We start from the raw sequence: 21,778 nt of genomic DNA, 5'->3' as shown, positions 1-21,778 counted from the left end.
TTGTTATTGGATACTTATCATCCATTATATGAATAAATATTTTGAATAGTCAATTGAATGAATCAATCTCATCAGGTTGGACAAATCACAATACCTTCACAATTATATTCGTATAAATATTTTAAATAGTCAATTTAACAAATCACAATACCTTCACATTCCTACCATAAAACCACCACAATTTGAATAAAATACAACCTTAACCACACCTAAATACAATCATAATATTATTCTAATAACACCACAAACTATTACAACACTATCAGAATAATAGAACAATACTGCCAAAATAAGATCACAATACCACTTCAAAATCAACATAATATCCAAAAAATAATAACAATACATACTACCAAAACAATATCTCCATCAAAATAACTTTACAATAACACCGCAAAATAATAACAAAAAATACTAGAAAAGTAATATAATTTCATTGATTCAGATTAAAAAAAATCAAACAAACACAAGTTAATGTAAATATTTTAAATGCAGTTAAACTAACAGTCATTTTAAACTTCTCGCAATTATTTTCAGATTTTATCCTCAATATTTCTCATTTGAACTATTGTTCGCAAATAACACTTGGTTATTGTCTTAAATCTAACTAGTGAACTGCATGAAAACCTTTTGGCCACAAGCAAAATCATAACTCTTTGATAAGAAATGAAATAGTGCATCATATTTTGAACAGTCGTATTTTAAAGATTTTGAATAGTGCACTATATTATTTCCTAAATTTAAGACTAAGGGTTCGTTTGGCGCAGCTTATTGCTGCGTTTGGCGTTTTCGCAACGCCGTGAAGGAGTTTGGTTAATGCGTTGGGGTCGGCGATCGGGGATCGCGCGTAAGGGTTTATGTTACGATCTGGTGGATCTTTCACCGCTGGGAGAGGCCCGCGTTTCGCGTTTAGGAACAGCTTATTATGGAGCAGCCCCTCGATCCCGTCTCCTGCCCTATCTCTGCGATCAATCTCCCCTGTTCTCCACTCTCAATATTGTGCACCCCCCACTCTCCCGTCTCCTGCCCTAGCTCTGCGTAATGTATGCCTTTTCCTTTAGCTAGTCTCCCATAGACGAACTTTCTCCTTCCCCTCTCCCTCTCTTCCTCTTCTTCTTCTCCCTTTCCCAAACGACATTCGTGGATGGGGTTATTGGCGATATGGACGGCAGTACTAGTCCAGTTGCGCGCTGATTTGGGAATCGTCGAATCCCTCCTGATAACTCCTGAGAGAAGCAGGAAGACGGAACAAACGTAGTTTGTTAACATGACTCTCGTCAGTCAAGCTTCTTCCATTGGAGCAGGCAAGTCTTCTATCTCTTTCAATGGAGAAAGCTGTGGAATTTCAAAGACTGTATTTTTTATTATTAATTGTGCCGGGGAGGAAGAAATTAGAACTTAGAAGAATGTAATGTAGAAAGACTGTAATAAAGAAACAGGTAATGATCATAACAAGTATAAAATATGTGGAAAATATCAGAACAGTTGAAAGAATATGTTTTCACATCTAAATAACTCAAAAATATATTACTAATAATAATAATAAATAGATTATGACATTAAAGTAGAGATTGTCAACATTAAACTTTTGCATAGATCAATCAATTGTAGTATGCAATTGTTTGAGAAGCAAATTGTGTTAGGAGTAGGGGAACAATCATGGGCAGAATGATCATTTATCCAACAACAGCTCCCAGTAAGCTGTTCTGAATAAGCTGTCTCAAACAATAAGCTAGCTTATTTTGATCTACAGATTATCAGAATAATCTGTTTATCAGCAAATTATAAATAATCAACAGCTGCCCCACAGTTACAGCTTTTTGAATAATCTGTTGATAAGCTGATTAAAAATAATTTGCTGATAAACTAGGTGCGATAACTATTACAAATTTTTATTTTTTTGGAAAAGCTAGACTGCAGTCAGAAAGCTGCCACCGCACCTAGACAGGTGCGGTGTAAAAACGCTGTTTTCAGCGTTTTGAAATATCATAAGCTACCAAAACGCAGTTTACCCAAACAAACCAGGTGCTTTTTCAAAACGCCACCGCACCAAATAAACTCCCCCAAACATGGAAAAAATTTGCGTACATAAGACGTACGCAACGCTGCGTATGTCAGGGGTTATTCAAGGGGTACAGGGAGGTTATATCTGGGTTATAGCCCCCTGTAACATCCGTGTAACTCCCTTGTAACCTTCATGTAACTTATTTGTACCCATGAAACTACAGAAGCACGAAACTCATTTGTAGGTTACATGTAGTTTATAAAGAGGTTATAGGGGGGTTACATAGGGGTTTAACCTCGATATAACCCCCCTGTACCCCCTGAATAACCCCTGAAAGTACGCAGCGCTGCGTATGTCTTATTTACGCAAATACTTTCCCCCAAACAGACCCTAAATCAAAGCCACATCTAAACACACCTTCTATTATTATTTTTATTTTTATTATATTTTTTTTTTCAGTGATCAGCCATTTCATAAGTGGCGAAAATACCATTGAAGCTCGAAAGCACATCTCACATGCGAATACAAATTAGGGCACTGAAGCAAAGGCGTGATCCAATTTTTTCTCGTTTCTTAACAGTTATCTCCCCTTTTTTCTCATTAAAAAAAGCTCAAATTTCTAATGAATTACAGCCAGAGATTGGTACTTATGATGCAGGGGAATTAGACTTATGCGGTCGCAATTTCTGTAATTCTTCCTTCTTTGGTTTGTAGATCTGAAGCAGCGTATAAAAATGGAAGCTATTAATCCAGAGGATCTGTCTAAGATCGGAGGAATTGCTACAGTTTCTTTGCTTCATTCTTTCATTCCCACGCACTGGCTCCCTTTCTCCATTGTCGGGCGAGCGCAGAAATGGACCCTAGCTAAAACTCTTCTCGTCAGTGAGTTTTCCGCATCTAATTACTTCTTGGCTTTTTTCCCCTTGGTTAATATATTGAAGACAAGTAGTTCTCTGTACTGGATCGAATAGGTATACGAATCGGGGGCATGTGGTTTATTATCCGTGCATGATCTGGAAACTAAGTATTTGATGCTTTTGCATTTTTGTTCCGTGTGATGCTGCGTGTTTTTTTTAATTCATTTAAATGCTTGGTAGTTCTGGTTGAAATTGATAGAACATGAATATAATCATGTTTAACGAATATCAATTCGTTAGAGAAGATAGAATTTTGCCTCGTCGAAGTTCACGTGATCTTATCCGCATGCTATAGGATTATAAGAATGGATGCATGAGCTAGTGAAGAACCCTTTCGTTCAGAGTACTTTTGGTTATGCTTCTTGTTCTTGTAAAGATTGACTGGTATTGATTGCTCTTTATTTTTCACATTCAGTGCTATTATTTTTTCAGCAAATTCTGATGCTGTTAGATAATAACGCTACCTGCTGTGATGATAGAACTCATGCCTGGTTTGGATTCTTTGATCTTGTAGATTGTATTTTATCTTATGTGGGGTTTATTTTGCTATTCTTAGGCATGTTATTCCATCCTGATTTCATGCCTTCAAGTATTTTTATGCTATATTTCTGGTATGTCTGGTAGCAGCTTTAGTAAATCCTGTAATTTGGATATACTAAATCCTGTCAGCACCAGGATTTTATAAATTTGGGATTTAAGAGAAAATTGGGAGGAATTGAGAATAAACTGGATTTACTAAATCCAAGACTTAAAATTTGTCCATTTTTTTATGGCTAACAGATTTAAGTTAAATCCTACTTAAATTCGTTGCTAAGCAATCACTCAAATTGTAAGTGTAGAGTTGCATGTTGGCAAACCTGTACCCAACATGCGTTGGCATATCCTAAGTTGGTTCCCTTTATCTTTCTGTGTTTTAGTTGTATATTTGTTTGTGTAGGCATAATTTAAGCCTATTTAATGAATTTGGTTTTTTTTATTTTTTTTATTTTTTGTGCTTGCTATTGTGTATACTTTTTGCATGTTGGTTATGTCCTTTTAAATGGTTTCTGTGATATCAACAAGTAGCTGCGGTCTTAGCTGACATTATTCTACTGGGAAATTTACATACATACAACACAGTTCTTATGCATTTACATATCTGACACCTAAAATTTGATATTTGGTATTATAGCACTTTGGTGTTATAAACCTATACATGAAAAGGAGTGTTTCACTTTTATAAACTTAGTAAGAGTGGTATTTTTGATGTGCTGTTAAAAATTCAAGTGTTACGCATGTAAATAAGAAAGTTTAGGTGTTAAATATTTAAATATATAAGAGTTATATGCTTTGTATGTGAATGCCCCAATTCTATTCATTTCATTCTTTTCTTAAGTATTTTTTTCTGAATTATGTGATTCTTTTCTAGATTTTATTCAGTAGATTTTAATTTTGAATGTAATTTTGTGTGACTTTATAGCATAGTTGACCAAGTGAAGTTCATTCTGCAACTTTTGTTTTTTGCATTCTTAAATTTCTATTTACTGATGAGCTCATGAAATTTATTCAAACATTTGACAGCTGCATTTGGAGCAGTTTTGCATGTAATTTCCACGTCTCTTCTTGGCATAACTGCTGTCACAATGGCTAACACCATTGCTGGTGAGGAGACTGTTCATAGACTTGCTTCGCTGCTCCTCATACTTCTTGGAGGCAGCTATGTATTAGCATTTTTATTTGGAAAGGGTGGTCATAACCACTCCCACAACCATCCTATGGAGAAAATGGCTGTGGCTGGGCTTGTTCTTGTACCTGCATTGTCTCCTTGTGCAACAACGCTTCCCGTGTTTCTTACTGTGGGGAACTCATCCTCTATGATGGTGCTTGCTGTTATTGTTCTTCTATTTAGGTACTCCATTTTGTAGATTTTAACATGATCTTATATAGCTTATGTACAAAATATTCTTTCTGCAGCCCATCCCTAGGTTGGTTGGTTTGTGGTTTTGGCACGAGCCAATTTGTTGGGGATTTAGGGACCATCGTGCTATGTGTGTTTGTGTGCCGGCACTCATATTAGCCTTAAAAATAGAATATGATTTTTATGTTATTTTGCCGGCACCTCGTGCTTGAATTGAAAATTGAAATTTTAAAATCATGAACTTAGTTGATTATTGAAAGCCAAGTATGATTTTAATTCCTCTTAAGGTTTGATAAATTTTCTTAAATAATAATTAGGCTGGTAATGTTATATGAATTCAAATGCTTAGGCACTAGGCAATAATAAAAACTAGGGCCATTTACATACATAGCACACAATTCTAATGTATCTACATATCTCACACCCAAACTTTCTAATGTACGCACATAGCACTCAAATCTTTAATTTCACATAAAAATTAACACTGTAACCACTTTTTAAAATTGAAATATACCTTTTCATGCATAGGTTGATAGCATGAAAGTGCTATGAATGTAAATATGAAAGTTTAGGTGTGAGATATGTAAATGCATAAGAATTGTGCGCTATGTATGTAAATTTCCCTAAAAACTAAGCTTCATCCTCAGCGTGTATTGAAAATCAGAAAGGTAAGGGGGATGGGCGGAACAATTAGGAAAAGGTGTAGTTAAGTTGGAGCGTGGGTGGGGCTCAAGGGGTCTCTATTGAAGAAAAGTTAGTCGAAAATAGATTTAAGATGGTCTTAACATATACAAAAAATAACATAGCATGAACTCGATAGAAAAGTAGATAAATTTGGTACTGGGGAAAGAAGAAAGGATATGCCTAAGATAACATGGATTTAAGTTGTTAAAAATTAATTTTGAAGAATAACTTTAACAACTTGGGCAACATTTAACAAGAACGGATAAAAAATGAGGATTCATAAGCTAACCCATAATAGTGAGGATAGAGCGAATGATAATGGGGGTGATGATTTTGATTTCATTTTCTCAATTGATAAATTGAAGCGTGAAGATATTCATATATAGAGAGAACAAACATCACTAAATGTTATCTTGGAATTGCTTATCTGATATATTTTTCAAGTTTGCCTCCAAATAATTGAATGTCGGGGGATTTACATATATATAGAACTTACAACTATTTAAATTGTATATTTCACACCTAAATTTTACTATTTATGTTATCCAGCACTCGATAATGACATTAGCCTGTCTCGTTAGACACCCACCTCCTTCGCTACCTGGAGTTAGAAATGCCTTCCTGTAAGCCATTGCTCCAGTTGCTAGTTCCCCCAGTACTTGCACATATTGCCTGTGAGCTCGCTGCCGGCTTGCCCTGCTCGTCCATCTTATCGACTTTGTCCTTTGTAGGCTCTGGTGAGATTTGCACCTACTGCTTGTGAGCTCACTAGAGCTTGTAGATGGCAAAGACATCTACTCTGGACAGGTGGGTGAGATAGTGGCGAGCTTGAAAGCAGCAGGTGCAGAGCTTGTTGGAGACTGCAGGCGGGCTCACATCCTGCGTGTTTAGAGCTCGTCGGAGATTGCATGTGGCAAGGGCATCATCATTGAGCAGGTGTTTCGAACTTGTAGTTGACATGAGAGATGGTTCGGCGAATGGGATGGTGGGTTTCCGTTTAAATTATGTGTTATTTTTGTTTTTATTTGAATGTTTAGGGTGCTTTAATTGTAAATGGTGAAATTTAGGCGTGAATATATCATTTTGATAGTTGTGAATGTTATCTATCTAGACCTACCTTAAATTTATTGTCATGACTGATTATATTTCCTGGTTGTAAATATTGGATCATTCTTTTTAAAATGATATTCCGGAAGAGACTCTTAGACTTTTGACATTTGGAGCAATTGGGAGGCATCTTCAAAATGAAATTTCATAAAATATCTTGATTAATTGGTTATTGTGAGCCAAATTGGTTCAAAGAAGTTATAAACTATATAATACATTGCAAATAGATGTCATTGAAGTTATGTTTCTTCTTTTGCTTTTTATATGATAATTGAGAACTTCTGATGGCTTTACTTCCCCCATTTTTATTATGTTTTGTGGCTTCTTTTGCTTTCTTTTTGGTTGGGCACTGAAAAGCTGATGCTTTGTTTGGTGATTACTTGATTTGCAGCACAATTACAGTAATGACCTCGCTGGTAGCTCTTTCATTTTATGGGGCCAGTCAGATAAAGTTTCACTGGGTGGAGCGTTATGATAAGCTTCTTGTAGGTTCGGTGCTCTGCCTGGTTGGAATTCTAACTTACATTTTTCATGACCATGATGGTGAAGATCATCATACCATTAAGGGCCATTTGAATAGAAAAATTGTTGGTTTATGATTCATAGATTTAGATCCTTTTTTTATTTCACTTATATTAATATCTGAGTACTATTTTATTATTTTGAAATCAGTCCATTAGCAATATACCAGCAGGTAACTATATTGATTTGTGTTGTTTTAAAGTGCAAGCAGTACCGTCTTTCTTGTTCCTTGGCATTTCCAATTGCACCTGAAGTAATGATTTAGGAGCAATTAGGAGTAGGGGGTGTAAATGTGCCGTGCTTTAGCTCCCATTGCTTTTTCATATTTAGCTCATTTGGGGGTTTTTTTTTTTTGTTTCTAAATAGGCTCATGTTTGAAATGACTTGTTCATATTCGGCTTGATTCAAATTCATTTGTTTGTTTCAACTTGTGTTTAGTTTGAAATTAACTTGAATGATTTAAAAAAAAAATAATTAATATATTTTTAAATATAACATGAAAAGTTAATATAAAAATATTTTAATGACTTTATTTATTTATTATGAAACAAAATGAGTTGAACATAATCAAACAAATGTTTGTTCATGTTCAACTCTTTTATAAATTGAGCTAAAAAAATTGTCCATGTTCGGCCGTTAGTTTAATGAATGAATCAAACATGAAACGATGAGTTTTTTGGGCATCCCAAATTAAGAGCATGCTTCTGGCTTCTGATTTTTCAGCCAAATGGAGCGCGGATTAATAGGATTCAAATTAAGGCTTCATAAATCATTGTTTAAAATCATTTTCATAAAAAATCCAAGCTAAGAGAGAGGACTAACCATTTGCATTTCTTCCCTAAGTTATTTTTTATGTGAGATAAAATGTGACTACTTGTTCTCTCCTCAAATGAGAGTTTCTCATATATTGGGCTATGACCGTTTAACTTCACGGTTGAAAGATTGTTTGAAAATTGAATTAGATTTTGGATCGAACTGGATGATATTGAAAAGGCTGATGAACTGGAGTTGACCAAGATTGAATTTGGAATTACTTAAACTTTGATTGGAAGTATTTAAACTTTGATTGATTGAATCGGAGTAGTTTGAGCTTGAAATATGGTTAAATGAACGTTTGTGTTTATTGACATGCATCACATCTATGTATGTTGGACTAACTTTTCGAGAAAAAAATTATAGAAAAGTTGAATCAATTCTACTTCACATCAAAGCTAATGAGTTGATATAATTGAGCTAACAGCAGTGGTTAATTAGAATCAAAATTTTATTGAAGGATTTTGAGCTGATATTGAGTCAATGGTGGCTCAGTATCAGATTGTTTATTGATTATAATTAAAATTTAGTCGACTTATTTTAAGTAGGGTCAATATCTAATTGTCTACAGTCCTAGAAATTGAGATAGCACTGTACATATAAAAATATGCCAGCATGAATCTCAAGGCAGATGAATGACTCTGGAAGATGATTTTACTGATCGAGCATATCTGTTGATGACTGTGTTGATCTGGATGTTAGCAAGAGAAGCCTCTTATTAGAGCGATCGACGGAACGTGCTAGGAGATTTTCCGCAGGGGGATCGACCTTCAGGACGATCGATAGAGAGCTTTCTTTCAGATTAGATATCGACCAAGTCAAAGTTCACATGACAGCCGCAAACTATTATTTATCGAATCGGTTCTACAGCTTTATTATATGCGAATAACTTTATAATTACCAAAAAAAATCTCTCTGAAAAAGTTAATGACGAGGGGACCACTATATACTTTTGTAATTTTGTTACTTATGTCTATAAATAGGGGGTCCATATCATCCATAAGAGCTACACTCTATTTTACTGTTCTGTATTGTGCTCTCTCTCTCTCTCTAATCGCTTCATAACAGAATTTTATATTCCCTGACTGTGTTCCCCGGGCACATTTAGATTTAACATCTTTTAAGATGCGTTGAGTGTGTAAAAATGACTTCAGCAAGAAGAGGAGCTAAACAACAACAGGAGGGAGAGTCCAGTCAGAGGAACGTAGAAGCAACATGCACCCAAGAATTTCTGAAAAAATTCATTCAACAGAGCCTGCAATATTTGAGAACTCAGATCACCAAGTAGAAGTTTGGACAATTCGCAAAAGTACTTGGAGCAGTCACTGCCCTAGCAGTGGCCTCGGTTCCAGGAGTAGGGCTAGCACGAGACGGTCTAGACCAAGACAACGTCAGATTTGCTCCCGTGGGGGAGAGAAATCGACCAGTGTGGACCGAGGTACAGAAGGCAGCCATAAAATGCCTTCTCCCTACAGGTTTTTAGAGTTGAATCTCCAGAGAAGTTCAAGATGTCGATCTTAGAGCCGTATAAAGGACGGTTGGATTCTAACGACCACCTTGTGTCGTTCGAACTGTCCATGTGTTTTGCGAAGTTCAGAAGACTCTTCCTATCACAATTAGTTAGTTCCTTGAGGCCTAAAAAGAGCACCCGATCTTTGTGGCGACTGAAGCAGGGAGCCAACGAGAGCGTGCAACTATTTATCGCATGCTTCCAAAGCGAAACGCTAAATGTCAAGGACTTGAAACCTGACGCTAGCAGAGGCACAGAGCTTAGTCGAACTACTAGTGATGGCCAACAAGTACATCACCGCCTATGAGAATTCCCCATAACCAACCAAACTGAGGCATCAGAAATGGCTATCGCAAGATAGCAGGAGGTCCCCCAGACAAAGTGCAAGGCTGATCATATGAAGGTCCCTCCAGTAACAACTACACCGTCCTCCATGAGGATCAGAGGAGACAAACGAAGGCCCTACACTCCCGATTGTTTCAGTACCATGAATCTCGAGGAAATCCCGAAGCCCAAACCCCAAACCCCACTGAGGGTATCCATGGAGTAAATAGTGGACGCCATTCAAGATAAGTTCTTCTAAAAGGTGACACTAATGAGAGCTGGAGCTTTCCTTCGAGATAGCTGGAAGTATTGCAAGTATCACAGAGATGACTGACATGACAAAAGAATGCAGACACTTGTGAAGCATGATCGATGAACTGATAAATGAGGCGAAGTTGAAAGAATTTGTTGCCACTGAAGTCACAACCCAAAGGCAAGTCAAAGCTCCCACAGGAGTAATGACCGACGGGCCCATCCACGCCAGTGCCATCTACTTAGTGGGATACGTGCCCACAATCTTTGGAGGAAGCGAAACACCCAAGGGAGCAAATCAGAAGAGACATCAAACGGGGGAACTTTGCGCCACAACCTTTTCCCCGAAACTCAAGGGTCATCCGCCTATTTACTTTACTAATGAGGATCTCCCCCCCTCAAAGAGAAACCCATATAACTGCGTCATTGTAATAATGATGATAATTAACAATTATCTAGTAGGTACCGTTCTTATTGATACAAAGAGTTCTGTGAATATACTATTCAAGCAAGTATTTGACAAACTGAGCCTACTGATCAGATGACTGTGCTGACCGGACCACTATATGGATTCTCCGGTGAATGGAAGGAAGCGCTGGGAGTGGTCGGGCTCCCAGTAAGTTGGGGAGAGAACGAGAAATAATTTACGCTCACAGAAGATTTCCTCATGGTGGATTCACCTCCGACATATAATGTTTTATTCGGCTGACCGCTACTGAATGATTTCAGGACAGTGGTCTTTACTTACCATGTTGCAGTCAAGTTTCCTGGAGATGGAGAAATTCTCACGATTAGGGGTAACTTGGAACAGTCCCGGGTCTGCTTCTTACGAGCCATAAGTAACATGGAGCATGCCCTCTTAGATATCTAGAACGTAAGGGAAGGTGGCCTCAAGTCCAACGAGACCACTTGTAAAGTTCCGACGGTCGAAGGAGAACCAAGTAGATGTTTTCTGATAAGGGAAGCTTTTGATGCAGATCACAAAGAGCTGCTGATCCAAACCCTCCGAGAAAATTGAGATGTTTTCGTGCGAACGACCACTGAGATGTCGCGCGTGCTAATCGCCGCTACATGCCACATATTGAATGTCAATCAATCGGCTCGACCCATGAAGCTGAAGAGCAGAAGCTCAGCTATAATGTTGGTGGGGCCCATCCGAGAGGAAGTACAAAAGATGGAGGAGGCGGGGTACATTCAGGAAGTGTGATATCCCACCTGGGTCTCGAATGTGGTCCGAGCACAAAAAAATAAGAGATAGAAGACTAAAGGAGCTTGAAGAAAACGAAACGATACAAACCCTCCTTACCCCAATGCCTATTTATAGTGGTCCGAGCACAAAAATCCAATGAAGTCCTTTATTGCGCAATAATGTAATTTAATTATTTCATACATGTAAAAAGATTCTTCTGTCCTCATTTACTATGCAGCTTCCGAGAAGTAAGAGAATCAGAGAACAAAATGTGTACATATAAAAATATGTCAGCACGAATCTCAAATCAGATGAACGACTTAGGAGGATGATATTGAAGATCGGGCATATCTGTTGACCACTGTCTTGAGCTGGATGTTGACAAGGGAGATGTCTTGTTCGAGCGATCGAAGAAACGTGCTAGGAAATTTTTCGTAGGGTGGGGATCAGCCCTCAAGACGACCGATATGGACTCTTTTTCGGATTAGATATCGATCAAGTGAAGGCTGACTTGAAGGCCGACAAACTTTTATTGATCAAATTAATCTCCTGGTTTTTTTATATGCTAATAACTCTATAATTACCAAAAAGTCTTTCTAAAAAGTCAACGATGAGAGAACCAATATGTACTTTTGTAATATTGTGACCTATGCCTATAAATAGGAGGTCCATATCATGAATAAAGACTACTTTCTTTTTACGGTTCTCTACTACTCTCTCTTTTTCTCTCTCTAATAATTTACTACTAGAATGTTCTATTCCGTGAGTGTATTTTCCGGATACTTTTGGATTCAACAAATACATATTTGCAGGAACCTCTTCTCACCAGAAAAGCTATGATGGTTGATGAAATATTTTCGCACCACTGGTGCTTTTTTTTCTCATACGCGCGCGCGCACACACACACACACACACATTCGGGATGATGGATGAAATATTCTAGTTAAATTGAGCGCTAGGCTATTACTTTTTCTTGGAATCAAAACACTCCGCTTTTCTACTGTATATATTGATGCAGGCTGAACCAAATGATGATTAATATTTTTAAGGAATTTAACCTACGTACCTCTCAATTCCTATGTATTTACCCATCTAAAATCTAAACTCTAGCTTTTTACATATATATACAACTTTAATTGTGCATGATTTGTGTTTTTTACTTTTTAAAAGTTAAAATAGTGGTATTTTTATGTGCTATGAATGATTTGGGTGATATAAATGTAAAGAAGAAAATTTAGGTGTTAGATATGTAAATACATAGGAATTGGGTGGTATGCATGTAAATGGCTTTTTTTCTAAAAACTTCTTTCGCAGATTGGAATGTATTGTTAGAGGATCGTTTCAATTTGTATTTTCTATATATATAATATTTTACAATATAATGAAAATGAGAAAACGATATAGGAGTGTTTAAAATATGGATCAACCTAAAACTTCGTGCAAATTCTACCTCGATTCTGTTATTTTTGCTTCTACACAGGGTAAATCTTTCATCATCAATACGTAACCATATAATATCAGTCTTATCCTAATTACTGGGAAGTTTGCTTTTGCAATCATTAACTATTGAATTGTGTTTTTTCATTAAATTTTACTTTATAAATGTTTATAAATATTTAAATCATTTAATTTTATTTTTCATAACTTATATCACATATTCTAGTCGTGCATTATCTCTAATATATCATTTTCTTAAATTGTCCTCAGAGTTTTGTTGAATATTAATCTTTTTCTCATATGTAGCATTTTGATGTGACATCTCTGATACAATGATTAAAGGAAATTCTCTTAGCTTATTCATGTTTCTAGACTAATCTGAATATTAAGATTTGATAAACATGCATAAAAGATTCCTTATAGACTGCAAGCTAGAAAAAATTTAACTTGTTGGCTAATATTCAATGTAGAGGAATTATAATGCAGTGCTTTAAATGCGTGACATAACGCTTCTACCTTGATGCAAATTGCAAAATTGATACAATAGCTCACTATAATTCATTATAAAAAGAAAAGCAAAGAAAGTATTCTTAAAGAACTTGGGCAAAAAATGATTTGGGGATGTAGAGGTGTAAACAAGTTGAGCCTGGCTCAACTTAGCTTGAGCATAATTTTAGAAGTTCGGTTTGGCTTATAAGCTGGCTCATTTATTATGAGCTAGAGAAAGAAATTATAATTCAGATGATTGCTTATAATACTGTAAAAAAGATAAGAAAATCGAAAAAGAAACCAGAAATCACTTAATATAATGAAGTAAAGTGAATTTGAAATATTTTTTTTCAGCAAATATGTTGAGTCTTGACGTGCTCAAGTTTAATTCGTTAGTTCATCGAGCTCCCCACATTAGACATTGTTGTTTGGTTTGAGTAAATTGAAAATTTTAAGATGGAAATGAAAATAACAAATAATTGAATTAAAATTTAGTTTTTTAGAAAAATTAAGTAAAATTTCACTTTATTTCAATTTGGTTGAAGGGAGATCTAGTTTTTTTAAGACATGTTGCATAGCCTTAAAAAGTTTTTTATCTTATTTTAATTATAGTTGGTATGTGAGTCACAATGATGGCATCATAATTTTTTTTTTGTATTTCTATTATAGTTGGATAAGGAATTGTCAAAGAAAAAAAATGTTATTAGCCTATGTAAAATCAATTAGCTTTTAATTATATTGAAACCAAACACTTTGTCTCTTGCGCAAAGTCCTAACCAAAACTGTATGTTGCGCAAAGTCCTCACCAAAACTGTCTGTTTCTATTATCCAGTAGTATTGAAGTTGGGAAAGCTGTTATAGAAGAGAAAATCTCCAGAGCGATTTAGACCAGAATAAAAAGCAAAAAAACTTGTAATAGAAAAGATTAATTGGTGCCTCTTCTGCTAATCCTAAATTATAGCATTTCGTAAGATGAAAAAATCTGAAAGCAGTGAACATTAAAATGTTTATTAATCTAAGAATAAGATGAAAATCCCATGACTGCAATCAAAATAAGAATTATTTCAAGCGTAAGAGGCTTCACTTTTGTCTGATTTGTGAGTAAACAAGAATTATACCATGTACAAGAAACCTACATGAAGATTAGGACTAAGAAAATGTGAAAATTATTTTCATGCGAACAAAGGACTCAACAAATACATCTGATTCTAAAATCCTCATTCCATAAGCCTCTGCTGCTAATTATGGATTGGATTTGATTTGCTTGGTGGAAGTATTTTTAAGCTTGCGTTGACAACTTTCTCTGGCGTTTCACTGCCTAAATACACACTACTCACATTCACAGAATCTGAAACCAAAGGCCGCAGAAACCTCCTTGCTGGAATCTCTTCTCCTTCAGACCTCCTTTGATCGGAGAATATGGAGTTTGGGCAGATTACAAAATGAAGAAGAAGTAGAAGAAGAAGAGTAGACATAGCTTGCATGAGAGCTTTCATAATGAGTTGATAAGGTGATTAAAGGAGGCCATGCGAAATTAATTTATATAGAACTTAGATATTAAATTTTGAAAGACAGTGAGAAGTGTGGACCACCAGCGAATTTATATTCAACAAAAAAGCTGAAGTTTATGAGTAAGCGACAACTGTCAGCAATATCTTCTACTATCTGATGGGAGAAGATTCATGATTTTACAATTACACCAAATTAATTACTATATTCATATACTTATCCATTTTAGAACTCATCTTTCACAGAGCCCAACTAAAGCTAATGCAAACAAATTCTTTTGTTTGTCCTTAGCTGAAAACTGTGTGAGAAGCAAACAAAAGATTAATAAACGCATAGTTTATAACGCCAGTTGTCATACAGATACAAAATGAAAATATTTGCTTCAGAAGATTCTGTAAATTTTGTCTTTTATGGGTCTTCTTTCATTTGACAAACATGTAGGCTTTGTTATCTGCCAAAGATTCTGAGATGTGGGTGAAAATGGAACATAATTTTTAGGAACTTGAGAAACTATTAATGTAGATAGCACATGCACAATAATAGTATCAATCTTGGAACTTAGCTTGTGTTTTAAATGAACCTTTAGAAAGTTAAAGAAGGCTGCATTTTAAAAGAAACTTTAGAAACCTAATCAAGGCATCATGAATTTTTTGTACATTATAAGGCATCTCTTCAAGCTTCTGTAAGATCTCATCAACCTTTATATAAACAGAAGCTACCACAAATTTGCTGGAAAGATTACTAATAAAGTTTACTGGGGTACCACCACACAGAAACAGGAGATTTAAAGCGTATCATAAGATGATTTTTCACTTTTTCTTTAATTGCTGGGTTACAAAACCAAGACCTCGAGAAGAATTAATGAGGTTTTTAATGTTGAAACATATCTGCAAGCATCTGCTCTATTTTCACTAAGTGGAGACAAGCATATCCAGAAAAAAAATTTCTAAAGACTTCTAATTTGTATTCTTCTTAGGATCACTTTGGATGATTTGGATTGAAAGAAATAAAAGTTGTAATGGTTTTTCTAAAATTGAAACAGTTCTTTGGTTTGATAATATGTCATTTACTTTATCATGGGAAGAATAGGGAGAATAGGAGGAAAATTGGATCAAAAAGAAATTTTTTTTGGAGGATTTTGATATGGAGGCTAATGTTTAGAAATACATCATCTTTTTGCTGTTTTTTATTTAGTTTTCAGCTTAAAATTTTTTTTTTTGAAAGATTTACATGCATACCATTTAATTTTTATGTATTTACATGTCTAATAGCTAAACTTTAATTTTTTACATAAATGCTGCTTTGCCTATGCATGAAAATGTGTATTTTACTTTTTAAAAAGTTAAAATAATTGTAATTTTCTTATGTGATAAGAAAATTTTGGGTGGAGAAAATTTTGGGTGATATATGTGGTGTAAGATATGTAAAAATGTAAATACACAAGCATTGGGTGGTACTTATGTAAATGCCTTGGGCGGTACTTATTACTTCAAATACATTGTAATCATAGTACTATGTAAATCTTTTACATTACATTTTATTTTTAGCAAACCAAACAGTTCCTAAATTAAATTTAACGTGTGCCGTAAGTTTTATTTTTTAATTAATAAATACTCTGAATCATATTTTTTCACATTTACAGCATCCAATTCTTATGCATCTACCTATGCCACACCCAAACTTTCATTTCTACTTATCAAGCATCCAACTCATTCTTTTTCACCACTCCCCAACATTGAAATTGATATTTTCACCCATAGATTGGGTGTTGATTTTATAAAAATGAGAGTTTTGATGTGAGATAAATAAATGCATAAGAATTGGACATTGTGCATGTAAATTTTCACTTCTAACTAAATAATTAAAAATTTAACTTTATTTTCACTCCTTATATTTCATCTACATTATTTGATATTGATTTGTTGAGTGCCATTTATTTGGTAAAAAAATGATGTTGAAAATTTAATTAATCAAGCCTCAAAATTAATGCAACTCTCCAACTAGTTCGATCATTTTATTATTAATTGTTTTTATACTCTAAAGTATTGTCGTTTTTATATTTAAAGAAAGCAAAATGAAATAATTAATGACTAGTGATATTTGAATTTTCTCTTTTCCTTTGCATGATATCAAAAGCATCAACGAGATGCCCTATAAGGCATCAGCGAGATGCCCTATAAAATTATTCCATACAGACAACGTATACAGAGATGCATAAGCTGTCAAATCTCGACAGTCGATCAGAGCAAATGTGTATTTCGGTGGGCCGATTTAAAATTTTTTTTTTCTAAAACAAAAAAACCTGATCAACGATCGAGCTTACGTGGTTCGTATGGAATATTTTTTTTCTATAAGACAACTTTGTAAAACTAGCATTGAATGTGATATGTGATATTTTTTTAAGGCAAACCTTTAATTTACATACATGCCACCCAATTCCTATGTATTTACATATCTAACACCTGAACTTTATTTTTTACATTTATACCAGTCAAAAATTTCATATCACATAAAATACACCTCCCTTTAACCTTTAACTTTTAAAACGTAAACTACACCTTTTTCATGCATAGGCGGAAGTTTCACCACCCTTTAACCTTTAACTTTTAAAAGGTAAACTACACCTTTTTCATGCATAGGCGGAAGTTTAGGCGTTAAATATGTAAATACAGAGGAATCGAGTGTTATGTATGCAAACCTTGCTAATTATTATTACTTATCCAGTTAGGCAATCTTACAAGTCCACTGCAACTTCTATCACCAAAAGCATCTGCCCATTTTATAAACATCACCTCATAAATCATTTTATTTTAAGTGTTTACAGGAAGATAACAGAAGGATGTAGCAGGTGTTGCAGAGAATAGAATAAAATGTAATACTAAACAATACACACACCAACACATTCGTTTGACATTATCAGTGCACTAAAAGATAATAAATCTAGTTTCCACTACATCTCATTAGCATGAAACAACCTTCATAATCAAGCATCCATAACAAAATTTCATTCTAACTTGCAAACATGTTAATATTGCAGATCAGACCATAATCAATTAACCCAAAATCTCATCAACTCAACTCTGATTGTCACTTGATTCCATAAACTTCAAACAAATATGACTCATCTTCTCTCCACTCAATCGCATCATATCGAAGCAGTCGAGCCAAGCACTGAATCAGCTCCTTCTGAATGACTTCATCAGCTGGAAGATCCAATCTTGTCTCCCTTCTCAAAGAAGTAACCCCTTTATCCAAAATCCCACAAGGCACAATATGGTTAAAATAGTTCAAATCCGGATCAATATTAAATGCTAATCCATGACAAGTAATCCCCAACGATATCTTCACACCAATAGCACCAATTTTCTCGTCTCCTACCCATACTCCCGTCTCACATTTACCGCCTGGTCGAGCGATCACGCCATACAAAGAAGCCAACTCGATCATAGCTAACTCGAGGGTTTCAACATACTTACGTGCACCTAATCCAATATCTCGGAGTGAAATAATGGGATATACAACAGCTTGTCTTGGGCCATGAAATGTTATGTCGCCGCCCCTCTCAGTGTAATGAAGCTCGGCACCGATGTTTTTAAGGTCGGCTTCGGGGACGAGTAGGTTATGAGATGTTCGTCTCTTTCCGAGAGTGTAAGTAGGGGGATGCTGAAGAGATAGAATTGTATCTGGAATTTTACCAGTTTTCCTATCAGAACAAAGTTTTTGTTGTAGTTGGAGGGCATCCAAGTAGTTGACAATTCCCATCTTCCAGACTTGAAGCTTCCTCTGTAGACTCATGATCCTCAAGTCCACGATATAGATGTCAAAAATCTGTGGGACAGAAATAGCAGAAAATGAATAGTTATAGATAAATGAGGCTTTTTTTAGTATGCCAAGCCAACATGTCATACAAAGAAAAGGGATCCTCCTGCATATGCTGTCATAACTTTGACAATCCAGACTGAGTTTCTGTTTCGATTATGGGATGAGTTTTGGTTTCGCTAGATTTGGCGGCTTTGGTGATTTTGATGTTCAATTTCGGTGTTGATTATTTGTTGCATTAAATGATAATATGGCTGTACTTTGACTATATAAAATAGTAGTCATCGAATCATCAAATGGTGAAATGCTTTTCTTATGGATCTATAATTTTTTTTTATAACTTTTAGGGTATGTTTGGCGCAGCTGCAACTTTCCAGCTTTTCAGCTGCGCTGCCCCAGAAAGCTGTTGCAGGGAAGTTGACTGTCTGTTTGGTACAGCTGTGTGAAAACAACTGTAGAGCAATTGTTTCTGGAAAACTGACCATACTGTCCCTATTTGATAAAACTGTTGAAACAAAGACTGCAACAACCGCATTTTTGAAACACCATAAACAAAATTTATTATGTAAGAAATTATTGAAACTTCAAAATGTTAAATATGTAAATATATGAAAAAAAAATGACTTGTTAGAGGAATGTATTAAATCCTTATAAATTCTCCACATATGAAGAGTGCATGACTCTGTAGCTAGAGAGGGGGAGAGAGAGAGAGAGGGAAAGATATATATCCACTTTAAGCCCAAAATTTAGACCACCATATCCTTCCAAACTTCAGAAGGATTAAATTAATATATATGCATCATTTCTTTCAAGCAGAGTACTTCTTTTCAACAGAATAATTCTTATAAAGCCTCCACATATGAAGAGTGCATAACTCTATAGAAAGAGAGAGTGAGAGAGCGGGGAAAGGAAGAAATAGGCTTCACAAATCCACATATTTGCAACATAAATAACTGAACAATTATCTTTTAAAAGCCATACAAGTTTCTATGAAAAAATCTACAAATATTCATCAACTAGAACACCTCGATCCCGAGCAATGAAGGAAAAATATTTTTTTTTCCACAGTACTTACCAAAGCCATACCGCACTAGTAATATGAAATCCATTCAACAACTAAAATTTTCACGCCAACTTCATTCTACACTATAGACAAGCAGTTAAACAGCCGCAGTGGAAATAAGATATGGTAAATTAATTATATGCGCTTCAAAGACCGGGAACATGAATATTTGTTCCTCTTTGACAATCAACCCATACCAGGATCATGATGAGAAGAAACGGGATCAAGATGAATATTAGTTCCTCTTTGAGAATCAACCCGTAGGCAAGGGTTGAAATTTTGTTTTCATAGAACTCACCAAACAAGAAAAACGAGCCACTGTGTTGAGAAGAAGCATTCGCATAGGATCAAAATCTAACATCACAAATTTATTTTTTCGCAGAACTCATCGATTCCAAATCTAACATCAAACATCCATAAAGAAGCATTCGCATAGGATAAAAAATTCTTACAGCAGGAAACCGAGGAGGAACAGAATGGAGAAAGAGGACAGGGCAAAGATGAAGAGAAACGCGAGCAACGCGAGAGAAGACGAAGGAGGGGGGAAGGACCACAACGCTTGTTTTCGCATAACAAGCCGAATAAACGCAGCAAAGAAACCTTAAGCAGAATCCGATCGAGGGCAGCTGGGGTAAAAATCAATCGCGGAACGCCGACAGCAGGGCTGATCACGCGGCCCGCTTTTTGCCAAAATGCTCGCAGCTTCACGGTTGAAGCTTGTCTGCCACCCGCTCAAACGATTAAACTTCGCGGTGGGGTGCCGGGAAGTTCGTCTGCCGCGCTCCCAAACAGACCCTTAAGCTTTAAATATAGGAGGGTGCCAGCATATTACCATTATGTATCCTGTACAAGGTTTTTCATCTCTCTCTCTCTTTCCTTCTCTCCCCCCATACTCACACACACATAAACACGCGCGCACAGACACACGCATGGAAAATTAATCTTCAACATAAAAATATAATCTAAATATATAATTGGATTGTCATTTCTCTTTCACGTGATATTTCCTTTTCTCAATCTCAAATTATAGTGGCAATAAACTATATTTTATAATTTCTCGATTTCCAACCATTTTCTTACCCCTCAAGAAGGAGAGATTATTGGGTGCGGACACCGCATGCATCTCTGCATGCGGTATTCAATCCTGACCGTAGATCACGGTGATCTACGGTCAGGAATATTTCCGTTTAAAAAAATAAAAAATAAAAAATTTTAGGTGGGGCCCACCGAAATACATCAGGACCGTAAATCATGTGATTTACCTCAAATTATAGTGGCAATAAACTATATTTTATAATTTCTCGATTTCCAACCATTTTCTTACCCCTCTAGAAGAGCACAATATGGTTAACAATTTCGAGGCTTCTTCCGACCTTTGTAAAGACCACAATTCACTTAAAATAGTAATAAAAAAAACTTAAATTATGAATAGTTATTCAATACTAATATATAAAAAATAACTGATGATAAATAAATATCATGAGTGCATTTTTCAATAGACCTTTGGACAGTTCCAAAATCTCTAGTCTTTAGCCTATACCTCTCCACCTATGAATTTAAAATATTTTCAAATTTAAATTAATAAACAAATATTAGTTGAAACATTAATTCTTATATAATGTTAGGTGATATAATTAAAAGTGAAAAGAAAACTAGCTTCCTAGTTTACTACCAGACATTATTTACTCCATCATTAGTTCTAGATATCATAGTCTTTATATAATTTCACGATCCCCTGACATTCTTTTGCATATAATATTTTACGAATGAAGTCCAGATCGTATTGATCAATTAAACTTTAACTAGCTTACAAAATGAATTTCGCCCACATGTTTGTGGCATCAAAATTACCCAAGGAAGGCTATTTGATGAAAATGATAAGCAGCAGACACAACGAAACACGAATGAAGTCCAGATAGCATTGATTGCCTTCAAGATTGCCTGAATGATGTTTGTTTGCAAAGGTGACTGCTCGAACACATATGGGGCATCAACATTATGCAAGATGAGACTTTCCATGATCGAAATGATCAAACATCGTGAGGACAATGGATTGCAAGCATGATGAGCTCAATTTGAACTTGACATGCCTCTATTTTATGAATCAGTACATTTGTTAAGTTATGATTTATATGCTTTTTTTATGAAAATTTATTGTAACTTTATAAAATATCAAATTTTAAATCAAAACCAAAGTACAATTTTCCAAAAATTTTCACAAAAAATAGTTATATATATATA

The 21,778-nt window shown here is 35.3% G+C and overlaps 2 protein-coding genes across 10 annotated transcripts in view; one reads left to right on the top strand and one right to left on the bottom strand.

The window, feature by feature from the left end:
- The first annotated feature begins 2,476 nt into the window (after positions 1–2,476).
- LOC110026768 lies at positions 2,477–7,308 on the top strand. Its single transcript, XM_020727878.1, has 4 exons — positions 2,477–2,584; positions 2,720–2,887; positions 4,483–4,810; positions 7,002–7,308. The coding sequence occupies exons 2-4, from the start codon at positions 2,740–2,742 to the stop codon at positions 7,207–7,209; spliced, it is 684 nt and encodes a 227-aa protein (XP_020583537.1). The 5' UTR covers positions 2,477–2,584; positions 2,720–2,739; the 3' UTR covers positions 7,210–7,308.
- A 10,253-nt stretch (positions 7,309–17,561) lies between these two features.
- LOC110026780 (octanoyltransferase) overlaps positions 17,562–21,778 on the bottom strand; it is a 16,680-nt gene continuing 12,463 nt past the window's right edge. For all 9 annotated transcript variants that reach the window (XM_020727899.1, XM_020727905.1, XM_020727901.1 and 6 more), the window contains one exon: positions 17,562–18,483. In XM_020727899.1, coding sequence (XP_020583558.1) covers positions 17,743–18,483 — 741 coding nt within the window. In that variant the 3' untranslated portion in view covers positions 17,562–17,742. The remainder of the gene's footprint in view (positions 18,484–21,778) is intronic.

The sequence above is a fragment of the Phalaenopsis equestris genome, unplaced genomic scaffold (genome assembly GCF_001263595.1).
Source record: "Phalaenopsis equestris unplaced genomic scaffold, ASM126359v1 Scaffold000400, whole genome shotgun sequence".
In the NCBI taxonomy this organism is placed as follows: Eukaryota; Viridiplantae; Streptophyta; class Magnoliopsida; order Asparagales; family Orchidaceae; genus Phalaenopsis; species Phalaenopsis equestris.
This window is presented reverse-complemented; position numbering and strand designations above follow the sequence as displayed.

Excerpts from the sequence above, each read along its gene's own strand:
- LOC110026768 (XM_020727878.1), top strand. The coding sequence starts at position 2,740 with ATGGAAGCTATTAATCCAGAGGATCTGTCTAAGATCGGAGGAATTGCT. Across the intron at positions 2,888-4,482 it reads AGCTAAAACTCTTCTCGTCA|CTGCATTTGGAGCAGTTTTG; the intron begins GTGAGTTTTCCG and ends AACATTTGACAG. Across the intron at positions 4,811-7,001 it reads GTTATTGTTCTTCTATTTAG|CACAATTACAGTAATGACCT; the intron begins GTACTCCATTTT and ends CTTGATTTGCAG.